This window comes from Lampris incognitus, chromosome 18 (genome assembly GCF_029633865.1).
Source record: "Lampris incognitus isolate fLamInc1 chromosome 18, fLamInc1.hap2, whole genome shotgun sequence".
Lineage (NCBI taxonomy): Eukaryota > Metazoa > Chordata > Actinopteri > Lampriformes > Lampridae > Lampris > Lampris incognitus.
The window spans coordinates 21,200,455-21,214,771 of record NC_079228.1 but is presented as its reverse complement, the minus strand read 5'-3'; the positions used below and the strand labels follow the sequence as shown (position 1 = coordinate 21,214,771).

Here is a 14,317-nt window from a genome sequence, read left to right as displayed (position 1 = left end):
AGATCACACGTAGCCCCTTTAATATTTACCGCCAAATAAAAAAGGCAGAGCCCCCTTGTGGTCAGTTACTGAGTAAATGAATACTTCGTTTGTAGGAGACAGTCTCCTCTCAAAAATCACAGGAGCTTCTCGGTCTTTGCAAAAAGCGCGTTTCTTGTGATACGTTGCATAAACGCTTGAAATGTCACGATGCAAGTCAGAAAATACACTTGTAGAAAGATTATAATAATTTGTGATAGCACCTACGTCGTTGGACCTCATTTTGTAAATGCTGTATTTCAATGGTAAAATGCACCATTCATCCAAGTTCCATCCAAATACATGGTTTTACATACTGACCAGCAAAACATGTAACAGCCTAGGTGCCTTGGTTCATCCCTAGCCCTACTTGTATTTTATATCTGGCCATCATGCTTTTTGAGTCCCAGCGTCGAACACCTTATGGTAATATTACACAAAAGCAACAAAAATTGAAAACAATTTGAATTTGACTCAATGACTTCAAATAATTAGTCGTTGCTTGTTGTCTGTGTGAGATTGTAGAAAATGTAAAAATATATATATATATTTTTTTTTTGGATATGTGTGTAAACACTTCAGTCAAACTATTGTGGAAGGGAAAGAATTATATCGCAGTGCGCATATAAAAGTAGTTTTGTGATTAGCTCATTCTCAGTGAGGCCTTTCTTCTCTTCCCTCCTGGATTGTAAAACCCTCTTTATCAGCTTGACTGCTCAGCCATACCAGCTGAATCTGAATAAATACGGGGGGATGACAACACGAGAACCATGAATAAAATCAAACCAGCACTTGCAAGAAACTGCTCCTTTGCTTGAACATACAACCTTCGCCCTGTTGTTCACACACTTGCTTAATGTGTTTGGTCGAAGTGCAGTGAGAAAAATAGGTTAGCTTTCAACCTCAAAATAAAGTTTCTTTTTAATTAACATGTCTTCTGCATATTTGCCGTTTCTCTTCTTTATACTTCTGAGCACTGTGATGATGGGTAACGGCACAAATACAGCAACCGCGGCACAGCGAAGCAGTCGGGAGTGCAGCGTCACAGGATAGACAGGCAGCATGTATTAAGAGTTGCAAGAGGAACACGAATTAAAAAAAAAAGAAAGGGGAAAACGTGAAAATAAAATATATTTAAAACATTGTTTGACACTTTTAAAAATGAAACGTGAACATATATTATTTACATGATTCCAGAGCTTCAGACACAGGGGCCCTTTGGATTTTTGACCTCTGTCATGGCACATATGATCCATGTAGCTGTGTGTCCCATGTGGGTTATGAGTGATTGTGCATGCCTGTTTGAGTGTGTGTGTGTGTGTGTGTGTGTGTGTGTGTGTGTGTGTGTGTGTGTGTGTGTGTGTGTGTGTGTGTTTGTTTGTTTGTTTGTTTGTTTAACTTCAGGGTATCACTACCGTGCTCAGCTTGGTTCAGACAAAGCATGCCCTTTCTTATTCTGCAACTAACAAACCCTTTGGTATAGATGAAGACAGGTGAAGCTGAACCACCGTCATCATCATCTTCATTATCCTCACCATCATTATCAGCAACATAATCATCACAGCCATTCTTCTCATTTTTGTAATCATCCTTATCATCGCAAGTATCCAGTCACTCGTCGTCATCATTATTAGCACATTCCCCAGAATGACCATTAGAAAAAATAACATAAACCCACAACACGCTCATTGTCGTCACAGTCAGTTATTTCCATCTCTACTCACACAATCCCCAGCGACTGAGAGCAACCTCACACGGTTTAGCAGCTTTGGGAAGAGCCACATTTCAAATGCAGCTCACGCATCTCGCCACAAGTCCTCATCATTAGAGTTTTCAAAAAGCGCCACTACAGCATTATGATTCAGAATGAACCATTAAACTCATCACTAATCCATCTCAACAAGCCTGCAACGCTCCACAGCCCATTACAAACTGTCTCTCCCTGCAGTACGGGCACTGAACAGACAAGCGGGGCACAAATTAGATCCATCCTCAATGGCTTGTTAAGTCTGTCGCACAGGTCCCATCTCTCGTTCCATTGCCTTGGCTGCCGCGGCCTCCACTGCGCTCTTCCTCCTCTGTCCGACTCCGACAGTCAAGCGTACGTCTCTCCTGTTTTTAGCGCCACTAGCTCAGAGTCCTCCGCGTGGCGTCCGTTCAAGTGTTCGCTATTACAGTCATGGTGGTACATGCAGGCCGGCACCTCTGTGATGGAGGTGGCTGTGTAGGAGGTGGAGCGCATGGAGCAGTGTTCCCGTCGTCTCTGGCCCCATTGGGTCTTGTACTGCATCCATTGTCTCTTTAGAGCTGCCTGCACCTGGAAAGGGCAAAGGGGGGCAGACAGACAGACAGGCCAATGTCAAAGAGGTGAAAAACGAGAAGCTGGAGAAAGCGAGCTTTTGTCAGCTGTTTTTGACGTAGAAAACAAGTTTTGTGGTTGACCGAGGAAATGTGTGTTACGAAGTTGGCTTAAAGACTTTGAGCCTCATGCAACAACTATGCACAGATCCGCACAGTTTGTAAAGCCTGCTAAGAAAGCTTGTGGCATCCACCCGTTTTTACTTATTTTGGGTGGGCACATAAGAGCAGTGCAGATTGACATCATTTGGCTCAACCGCGTCTTTAGAAGGAAGAAGTCCTTAAATCATCACAGTCTACCTAAACACAAACACTAGTATATAACATTTGAGAACAAGAATAAATACCTTTTGTCCCAGGCCTACAAATGAATATAGTTTAATTATGTCCTTATTATTTTAGGATATACTATGGTTTGACATAAAATACATACATATATTTTAACTGAAACCAACAAGACCTCATTGGTTTTTGTCAGATTTGTTTTTGTTTTTGGTCCCCCTACCCCACTCTTCGGAGCCGTCTCAGTCATTGCTCCACCCCCTCTGCCGATCCGGGGAGGGCTGCAGACTACTACATGCCTCCTCTGATACATGTGGAGTTGCCAGCCACTTCTTTTCACCTGACAGTAAGGAGTTTCACCGGGGGGACGTTGCACGTGGGAGGATCACGCTATTCCCCCCCCCCCAAAACAGGCTCCCTGACTGACCATAGGAGGCACTAGTGCAGAAACCAGGACACATACCCACATCTGGCTTCCCACCCGCAGACACGGCCAATTGTGTCTGTAGGGATGCCCGACCGACCGGAGGTAACATGGGGAATCGAACCGGTGATCCCCGTGTTGGTGGGCAGCAGAAGAGACTGCTACGCTACCCGGATGCCTCAGTTTTTGTCAGTTCTAAGAAAATGCTCTGCATACTTATTAACTATTAGTGCAGACACAAATATGAAGATTTGGGGTATAGTAAATAAATCTCTTGTATGGACCCAATACAGACAAACAACACTTAAAACGCACTATCCTTTGTTGGTCTTTCTGCTGTGTTCACCGGCACATGCATTCATTTACAAACACATGGTGTTCAACATTAAAGACACGTGTATAAGAGGAAGTGTGGGCGATTTGGTGAATCTCTTGTGGAGTTTTGTAAAGCAACTCTCACAAGAACAACTTCAAGAGAAATGAAAGAGAATGTTCTTGCATGAGACCCACGTCTTTAACCGCTTGTTGAATAAATTTGATTTATTAGATTTAGAAACTGTGGCAGTGTCATTCATTAAATAGTTATTATGTTTAAATCTTAAAGATCAGCTGGGTCTGTATTAACTGGTCTCTGTTAAATGTCGCCATACTATCTACAGACAGAAAATTGCTTATTGTACAGTGGGAGCGACTATCAACCAAAAAAAATGGACTCTCCGTACCATGCACATGAATACAAATGTTTTTTTTTATGAAAAGATGTTGTCATGTATGCCAAGCATGATGTCCTTAGTTTAAGCAGCAAAAAAAAACCCCTCAGATTTCATCATTTTCAACAAAATTTCAGACATGACCATGTAACGGCAAAATGCTGATGTCTCAAATGCAGCAGTGTCCAATGAAAACAGGACGATGATATAACCCGGAGCCGGTGTGCTTATTCTGCATGGGGTCACCGTTTAGTGAAACGAAAACCGAATCGGCATAAATCTGCAGACCTCCAAAAGCACTACGGTAACTAGGCTATTGGTTTCTGTAATCTCCTTAAATGTACTGCGTTAATTATCGAGGGTATGTGAGGACACACTGGTGAAATTATGATCTAATGATGCAAATGATATCAGACGTCGGGGGACTAATTGTTTTAACAAGACAAAAGGGAGCCCAGGGTTTTTCGGCTCCCATTTAGACCGCGCATCTTACAATGGATCCATTGAAGAAACCGGGAGGGTCTGTGCAGTTTGTCCCCTGCACTTCAAAAAGAGAACTGAACCTAGGCTCTGAAACAACCCATGTCCTGATTAAGAGGACAGAAACAGCCGTTATGCAGGCGAGACAAACACACACTGTCATTCCTCATAACAATTAGCATGTGTCAGTGTACGCTTTATTCCCCATAAACTAGATTTGGCTTTTTGCACATGTACCACTTATTTATTTATTTATTTATTTTTCAGGTTTTTATTTTTCTTAATTAGAACACTGGAACCCCTTACATAAGCTAATTGACCCATTTTTGCAGACTCATAAAATGATGCCGATGTATAAAACATGACTACAGGCTGCTAACTTCTGTTTTTCCCCCTTTTCCCTAAATCTCTATAACTTTGCAGCCCTCCTTTATGTTTTGATTTCATGCAAATCGAAGTCTCGCCCCCACTGCGTTTCTTTTTTTTATCTAGGTCTGATAAAACAACCCAAGCAGCTGCCCTAAAATTTTCATGATTAAATGTTTTTTTCTAGCTATAAAATCAGCAGATCATAATATCACACTGTTCCCCTTCAACAAAAGCATGAGAACTGCATATTCTCATGTTCAAGAGAGGACATGTTTTTCCTAATCCTGAGCCTAAGATAAATCACTGTGCCATGAAAATACCCTCTTGGCTCATATTCAGACGAGTGGCCTCTCTCAGGTTGCTGTGGCTGGTACACAACCCACGGACTCTCCAAAGATACCTCATTTTATCCTACATCACTCACTGGGAGGACTTTGCCTTTGGATATTCTCTCTGGTTATAATGAATTTGTCCCCCAAAATTAGTCTGCAGCGCTGAACTGCTCCCACAACAAAACAGCACTAAACCCCAGGGTTGTGCTTATAATGAAAATCAACCTCATTCGTTTGGCGAGATGTCTGAATCAGGTCAAGGATGCTCGCTGTCAAACAGCTGCAGACAGGGTTTGAAAGGGTGACAGGAGGGCTTGAGAGGAGAGTGAATTTCCAGCTGGGCTTGGAAACCGAGGAGCCATTTATAAACTGTGTCTTACTCTTCACCTGACATGACCCCATCACTCGTGCCCCTGCCACGAGTTTAATCTCAGAGGAAATGAACGACCTCATGCTTCAAAACCTGATGCTGTTTTATTTGTCTGAGTCAGTAATAATAATACAACATACTACGAAAGCATAAAATCCCGCAATGATGAACAACAACCCTAAATTGGACCCATGGGTGACAGAGCCATGCTCACGGGTCACTTCTTATTGCACAGGTCCATAAGGTGCCCAAGTACTGACCCAAAAAATGTCCTCATGCATGACATCAACAATGAGATATTTATTGCTCTGTGACCGAACAGCCCCAGAGTGTCTTGTACAAACAGGCCTTTACAAAGCCGCAAGTCCTCTTCCAGGGGTTGTTTTATCTTGCACGCAGAACAAAAAAAAAGTATGATGTCCTATAGCTAATGTATGTTTGTGTGGGACCAACATCCTGTTAGAAATACACACTATATTAATGTAAAGAACCCTTTGTGGAAAATTGCGATGATGCTTACCTCCCCATTGAAGAAGCAGAATATTGTTGCCACCAGTAAACCCTTTCAAAATAAACAAAATAAGCAAATCAATTAGAAACATGCAACAATTTTTTACAACTATACTATTCTCATAGAAGGCACTGGACTTGAATATGACTCCATTTCATGATCCTCCTCTGAACATGAACTAGTCTGTTGTTATAAGATAAAGATATCCTCCTGCTTTTCTTGGCCAGTTAAGTAAAGGACCCACTTAGATTTTAAGCACAATACCTTGGGGGGAAATGAACTGGACTGCCTACCTGATAGTTGAGATAACGCACCTACCTGGTAGTGCATGAGGATGTGCATGATGTAGTCGTAGACCTCCCCAGCTAGACGGTTCTCCGGCCTCCAGGGGAAGATAACGAACTGAATCCCAAGCAGCGGCACCAGGATCAGGGTTGCTCTCACTGCCTTCATATACATGTTGGACTCAGCCCGGTGAGTGTCCCTCAGCTTGGTAACCAGCACTCGAACAATATTCAGCAAGAAGAACAAGTTCACCTAAAAAATATATATATATATACAAGAGACAGCATGAGTAATGGCGGTGTTGTAATGCTCTTGATGACAAGCTAACCTTGTCACCTTCAGCTATATTTCTGCCATACACCAATCCCTGCCAAATGGGTGGGGTGTTAAACTTTATTATGGGGTATTATGATACTGCTGTTTTGCATGTTTGCTGGGCCAACTGCTCACCTACATCCACCCCACCTGCCGCCTGTTTGGATCTTCTTTTCAGAATTGTGCTCCAGGTAATATGTGTAGCAAGTGCATACAGCAGATTCATTCATATTTAGAGGTATAGGTCAGATTCATAGACATAAGCTAGTATGATTACCCACGATTTACCTAAATAGTGATATCGATGCATGGACATGACCTTGTTCAGCAACTCCCATGGTCAGGGACCTGGCTGCCTGTCCCAGTAAGCAGGCACAAAAATCAACATCGGCAAACAGGGACATGTAAAAATATTTTAAACCATAATAAAACAAAAAAAATGACACACAAAAAAAAAATCTGTTAGACATTTGCAAAACATTACAACATTTTCAAGGTGTTTCTGATGCTCAAATCGCCTCTCAGACCACTCTTCATCCTGGAACTACTTTTTGTTGTTGAAGCACCTCGGTGTATTACTGCATACTGGAGCCTGTTCACATTTCTCATGTTCTCTATGAAACAACTGATCGGTGGCGTGATACGCAAGTGTGAACAGGATCCAGTGTGTGGTAATACATCAACTTTCTTCAACAACTAAAAGTAGTTCCAAGATTGAGAGGAGACCGTTTTGTGGATGGTTGGCAGATTTTTTTGCATGTTTTGTTATGGCTTGAAATGGTTTTATTGGCTTCTCCATTCGCTGCTGTTTGCTTTTGTGCCCACTGCTGGGAATAACAGCCAGCTCGGGAATTGCCAACCAAGGTAATGTCCATGATTCAATAACACAAATAGTGAGTAACTCATACCCCCTCCTTGTCTATAAATTCAAACTATCCATACATTATCTGAACCGCTTATCCTGCTCTCAGGGTCTCAGGGATGCTGGACCCTATCCCAGCTGTCATTGGGCGGCAGGTGGGGAGACACCCTGGACCGGCCGCCAGGCCATCACATAGGGCTGACACACACACACACATTCATACCTAAGGGCAATTTAGTATGGCCGATTCACCTGACCTACATGTCTTTGGACTGTGGGAGGAAACCAGAGCCCCCAGAGGAAACCCACGCAGACACGGGGAGAACATGCAAACTCCACACAGAGGACGACACGGGACAACCCCCAAGGTTGGACTACCCCCGGGGTTTGAACCCAGGACCTTCTTGCTGTGAGGCGACCGCGCCAACCACTGCGCCACTGTGCCGCTAAATCCAAACTATCTCTTTAAAACTAAAAATCATATTGCCATCCAAAATTAAGTAAAATAAACATTCTTCAAAATACGTGAGTTATCCTGACTGAAATGACTTTCAAATAGGAAATCAATATGCAGCTTTTTGAGAGACAAAAAAAAGATGGTAAAATTACTGCAAATTATTATATGTGTAACCATTGAGTCACATAAACCTGAAGTGGCTTTTGCTGGTCAAAAGAATGGGTGAACATTTTTGATAGTGAAGTGAACCCCATTGCTGAGGACTGGACCAGTTAGTTACTCAGTGTCAGGACAAGCTGTGAGCAATGAGAGCCTTACAAGAAGCGCTGCCATGATGGGTCCATGGACCACGTAGAGCAGATGGGTTTCCACACTCATCCAACAGCTGCAGGAGGAAAAACATATCAGTCAACTTCTGTCTAGTCTACTGTCCAACACACACACACACACACATACCACACACACACAAACACACACATATATATTCAAAGGGATTTTAATACACTCATCACTGTCACACATCACTCAAAGCCCTTCTTGACTACCTTGTGATTTTGGGCGATATTGTGACTTGACTTGACTTGACTCACACACACCCACACAAACACGTGTGCAAACATCTACTGTTTTTCAAATGGACTGGAGAAAATTACTCACTTGTCATCAAAATATTTCTTTCTTGCCACAGCATGGATGGATGCGGGCACTAGCGGAAACCCTTGGAAAAGGAAAAGATGGTGTCCATATGAGGTCTTGAAGTTAATTTATTTCAATCCCTTTGTTTTAATGTTCAAAGGTGGGTGCAGTGTAGAATTATACTTTTATATCCCGTATACTGACCTATACTTTAAGAAGCAACTTGTGTAACCTTTCAGTTACATGCACTTCAGCAATTGTTTCATACAGTCACCAGCCAAAAAAAATCTTATAAATTATATAGCAGCATTCCCTCTATTGCTAAATAATTTGAGTATAGCTAAATAATCCAAAAGCCATGGTTATCCCAATACCAGTAGTGTTTTCCTTTATCACAGGTCATGTCTTCTTTTTAGTTTGAACTGACACACCCTGAGCTCACTCAGCCTCTAAACTACTCAAGCTGCTATTTTACTTCCTCTTAGAGAAATTATTCACACTTGTTTGATTTCATTCAGCAAAACGACTACAGGAATATTGGACATCATCTCTGTTTGGTTGGCCTGATGATTTACACAGAGGTGCACTATCAAAACAATGAGCAAGCTAGATTTTTCCAAGAGAAGATGCATTTTTTGGGAGTTCACACAAATAGGTAGTCTCAGGAATCACTGCCACCAGGGATCCACATGAGTAGTAATACTATAGTCTTTCTTCAAAAAGAAAGGAGCATCGATGGAGTTATAGGGACAGCTTTTGCTTTTTAATTTGTTTAAGATGGTCTGACACTTCCTGATAAAATTTTCTTTTGTCTGAGCCTCAGTCTGGAAAAGACCTAATCAATGTGGAAAACATCTTGCCTGGTACCGGTACCAAAGAAAAGGAACCCCAGTGTTTTGAATGACTAGCCTTGACATCCCACATCATGAAGACCACGGAAAGACTGGTGCTAGCACAGACGAGGCCCCTGGAGAAGACATCCTTGGACCCCCTGCAGTTTGCCTACCAGGCAGACAGTGTGGATGATGTCATCATCTACCTGCTACACAGAGCTAACTCCCATTTACATAAGGCCAGCAGCGCTCTTTGACTTCGCCAGAGCATTTAACACTGTACAGCCCTTACTACATGGGGATAAGCTGCTGAGGATGCAAGTGGACTCCCCCATTGTTTCCTGGATTAAGAACTATCTGACCAATAGGCCACAGTTTGTACGGCTGCAGGGATGTGTGTCGGACTGGGTGGTAAGCAGCACAGGTGTCCCCCCAGGGGACAGTTCTGGCTCCCTTTCTCTTCACACTATACCTTGGACTTTAGACACAAAACAGATACTTGCTATCTGCAGAAGTTCTTGGACGATTCTGCTAATGTGGGATGTGTCAGTGAAGGCCAGGAGACCAAGTACAGAGAACTGGTGGACAATTCTGTAGAGTGATGTGATCACAACCACCTGCTACTAAACATCAGCAAGACAAAGGAGATGGTGGTGGACTTCAGGAGGACTGGGGTCCCCCTGTCTCCTGTCTCCATCCAGGGAGAGAACATGGAGGTGATCCAGAGCTACAAGTACCTGGGGGTGCACCTGGACAATAAACTGGAATGGATTGATAACATAGATGTCCTTTACATGAGGGTCCAGCGCCAGCTTCATTTCCTAAGGAGACTTAGGTCCTTTGGCATGTGCAGAACTCTGCTGAACATGCTTTATGAGTCAGTGGTGGCATGCTGGGGGGCAGCATCAAGGAGGGTGACACGAAGACGTTGAACAAGCTTATTAGGAAAGCTGGTTCTGTCCTAGGTGTCACCCTGGACACTGCTGAAGAGGTAGCCAATAGGAGGATGAGGACCAAACCAAGGCCAAGGCCAAGACCATTATGGACAATCCCTCCCATCCCCACATGATACTGTGGCAGAGCAGAGAAGCTCCTTTAGCAACAGTTTATTACAACCGCTTTGAACTAAGGTGCGCTATCGGAAATCTTTTCTGCCTGCCGCAATAAGGCTGTCCAACTCCTCCGGCTGGCTCGATCGGGGTGATCAGAGTCAGGCTGGAGATGTTAAATCATACTGGACTGTTCTTAGATGTCCATTTTATTCTATTATCACTTATTTTGATGTTGTGTGTGATGTGAGCTGCTGTAATGCCTTAATTTCCCCTCAGAGAGCAATGAAGTATCTATCGATATATTTATCTGTCTATCTATCTAAAGGACCATGATTCAAACAGCATTGATAGTTTAAGCAATTTGTGCCACAGCAACACAAAATTATGATATGTTGTCTAAAACTTGACTAGCATCTGCTGTGACAGTTGCACAGTTTTAGAATAACTGAAGTCCAAGCAGCTTTGGCAAAAAGGGTCTCCCACCCTGATTTCAACCGGTTTCGCCAAATGTCTTATTTGTGTTTTTCCAAGCTTAACAGCAACACCAGATGGGCAACGTGCTTGGATAGACCTGTCTCATTCCGACTCCTGTCTGGAAACAGTGCAGTAGAGGTTAGGTTTATATTGGCTTTAATCTTAGCCTAGCCATAAACACGTGAATCTTGATGCATGGTCCATTTTCAGACTGCAATGAGCCGCTGCAGCATGTTGGCCACAGATGGACCTCGCTAACTGACTGGCTGTCCTCTATTCCAGCATAGCAACATGACACATACAGGCCTCAGGGTCACTTTTCCTCCTTTAATGAAGGCTATACAATCACTTATAATACCCACTTACTGATCCCATCACTTCTGCTGGGAACAGGGTGAAAACCAGGGCAGAGTCGCCAGTATGTAATAGAGGTCCTATAAGTCTGTCAACAAGGCAGGTTTGATGTACGAAAAGGGTTATGAGGAATTCATGGACAGTGGCTTGTGTCCCACCTTGTTGACAAGCTGAAAAGCAATTCAAGGATATTTGAGCCTTTGATGATCACTTTTGTGCATCCAGTGAGACTAAGGCAAATAAATATGATGAATTACAGCAGGGTGCAGCAGACATCCAAGGTTGGGTTGGAGTTGCTAGTCCTACTTGTAACAGTCTGTTTGCCGTATCATTTATAGTCTCTAAAGAATTTTGTGATATTGGCATATTTTTCTTAAAAATAACCATATATGTAGCTTTTGAAATGCATGTTCAGAAATAAGTTTTCAGTTAAGTTAAACTGTAGGCAACTAAATGGGATCAGAAATACTTCGCGATTCAAAGCTAAGCTGATCGGGTAGAGCGCTAAGTGAGGACAAATTTCTGACCAAATACACAAAAAGAGCGTACATGGAATGTACTCTTTTTTCTTTTTTCTTTAAAATTTAAATGTCATGTGCTACCGCAGGTTGGGCAGATTGACTTACCCCAGCCCAGGAGGTAATACCAATGAAGATGCTGCTCCTCTGCAAAGACGGCCACCACGATGAGCGTATGCAGGTAAATGCCTTCGCATAGCATCCAGAAGTAGTTGCAACCCAGCATGTACATATGAAAGAAGTGCAACACCTTACAGCCTACCTGTAGCAGAAATAGGAAGCGGTATTTATGTTGGAGTTTTAAGATTACATTTATGGAATTTGACAGATAGATGGACAGATAGATAGATAGATAGATAGATAGATAGATAGATAGATAGATAGATAGATAGATAGATAGATAGATAGATAGATAGATAGATAGATAGATAGATAGATAGATGGATGCTTTTCACTATACTGCGTGCTTTAATTGTTAGTCTCATGCTATGGAGAAGAATGGATTATTGGTACACAATGTCCTCTTAAGTTTTTTTTAATTATGCTTTATATTTTCCAGGCCATATACAGTAAAACATACACCATCACAAGGGCGTCATTATGTTATTTCCAAAGAGTCATTATGGCACGTGTGCAAGGAAATTAGTATGTTGGTTTCATAACAACATAGTGCAACGACTATGTGCAGTTAAGCAGCTAAGTGGATTTCCACTAATAATCGCGATATTGTTCATTATTATAAGCTCCTTTATTACAGTATAATAACACCCCCTTGATGATATCCTCCAACCTCAGAGTATTCAATTTGAATGAAAACATGAAAAGATCTCTGATGGAGATTCCCTGTTGCCCTGCCTTTGGCCAATAATTTGAGATTTAGAGTTATGTTTCCCGGTCAAAACACTCCATCAAAAAGGATGAGTAGAGATATAATTCAGAGACACTGGGTTTGCTATTAGCTACTACCCTGTTGTCCCAGAGGTCTTCTTACGCTGCTAAAAAGACATGCCTGTCATTTACCTCTAAACTTTTAGCCATATGTCTCCTCTGCTCTTTCCCTTTCTTATTTTGCAAATCCTACCTGGAGCGAGCATGTGTTCCAGAGACACTAATATTTTTACGTGTGCAGGAAGACAGTTCAGTCATTGTTGAGAGGCTGAATACTATTTGTCCTTCTCTTTGTTGTATTCAACATTGATTCAGCTGACCTCAGCTTGATCGCAGCCCATTGTGATGGTGCGGTAAGGTTACGCATACTTCTCTGGCTTGTAAATCAAGCCTGTATAGAATATGTAGGCGTGTATTACGTGTCTTCACTCTCCTCCCTGGTTTGACCTGAGGTTTGGAGAGTCACTCCTCCATACTGCTGGCAGGCCAAACTGGTCCCCCTATCAACACACCAGAGCTTGTTTCTTTTCTTCTTTTTGGGGGGGGGGGTCTTTTTTCCTGTGTGAGCAAATCTCCCCACAGAAATTCACCGACCCTAAATCACTGGCACAGAATACTGAACCATAAGTCAAACTCTGGCATCACAGAATGTCAAAATGTCCCTCTGAAGGCACATTAGAAACTCAACCGACCATGGTCATGATTTTCCTTTTCATCCTTTCTTCCAAAAAGCGGGGCTATACAGACTAGTGTTGTTTGGACATCGAGCAACGTTTTAAGCTCACGTCCATGGCGCAGCCTCTGAAAGCGACGGCTTTCAAAAATGAAGTTTTGATGGAGGACTAGGAGACTCTTGAAATTGAAAAAGAATTAATATATATTTCCATGTATATATACACACACACACACACACATATATATATATAAAACCAACACAGATACAGGAAAAAATATTTTAATGCATAGCAGTACAGCTATGCATTATGCTATGTATCAGCTACTAATGTTAAACATTAGCAGCTGATGAGTGTGAGACGCACGAAACAGGCCTATATATAAAACCATGTATATGTGTATGTATATACATACACATATACATATATATGTATATACATATATACACACATAGATATAATTAATATATATTTATATATATTTCCATGTGTATATGTAGATATAAGGATATTTATTCAGTCATTCTCGCTTGGTTCTTGGATACGTTTGGAAGGGCGATCTGAATAAACACTCCGGGGAGGACACGTCAGACAGGTTTGGGGAATGTATCAGAAAAAACAGCAGCAGTTCAGCTGGGAATCGAACCCAGACTCAGCTGGAGTCTCTTCTGTCGCCAGGGCTTTTCTGGTGCTTTATCTGGCCAAAGAACATTTATAGAAGCTGTCTGAAGCAAGCTGGGGCAAATGGGATTGTATGCTTCGTATGCCAACTCCCAAATCCTAATTTGTTTTTGTTTTTTTTAATATCTTCAGTTTTTTTGTTTTTTTGCATGTGTCACTTTGAACATCTGGATATTTTATTCTTTGTGTTCATGCACACACACGTTTTGGATGGAGGAGGCTCTTTGACTGTGAAAGTCATTCAGGATCAATTCCGCAACGGTTTGTTTTTTTAAAAGAATTTGTAAAACTACCACGTTCGATAACAGCGAATCTAAGCAGCTTGAGTGTTTTTAATTTTCCTCCGAGGTATCCGCTGCCCTTTTGGCTGTCCCAGTCTGCATACTGTAAATGGAGAGCTTTACTTCTGCAAAATCCCCAAGTCAACGGCCCAA

At 42.2% G+C, this 14,317-nt stretch overlaps 1 protein-coding gene across 1 annotated transcript in view; it reads right to left on the bottom strand.

Moving 5' to 3' along the window:
- Window positions 1-2,113: 2,113 nt before the first annotated feature.
- Window positions 2,114-14,317, bottom strand: part of calcr (calcitonin receptor) — a 68,220-nt gene continuing 56,016 nt past the window's right edge. Inside the window, exons 11-16 of the mRNA XM_056298298.1 lie at window positions 11,749-11,902; window positions 8,431-8,491; window positions 8,092-8,158; window positions 6,173-6,391; window positions 5,864-5,905; window positions 2,114-2,335 (exon numbers count right to left, since the gene is read on the bottom strand). Coding sequence (XP_056154273.1) covers window positions 2,114-2,335; window positions 5,864-5,905; window positions 6,173-6,391; window positions 8,092-8,158; window positions 8,431-8,491; window positions 11,749-11,902 — 765 coding nt within the window. The remainder of the gene's footprint in view (window positions 2,336-5,863; window positions 5,906-6,172; window positions 6,392-8,091; window positions 8,159-8,430; window positions 8,492-11,748; window positions 11,903-14,317) is intronic.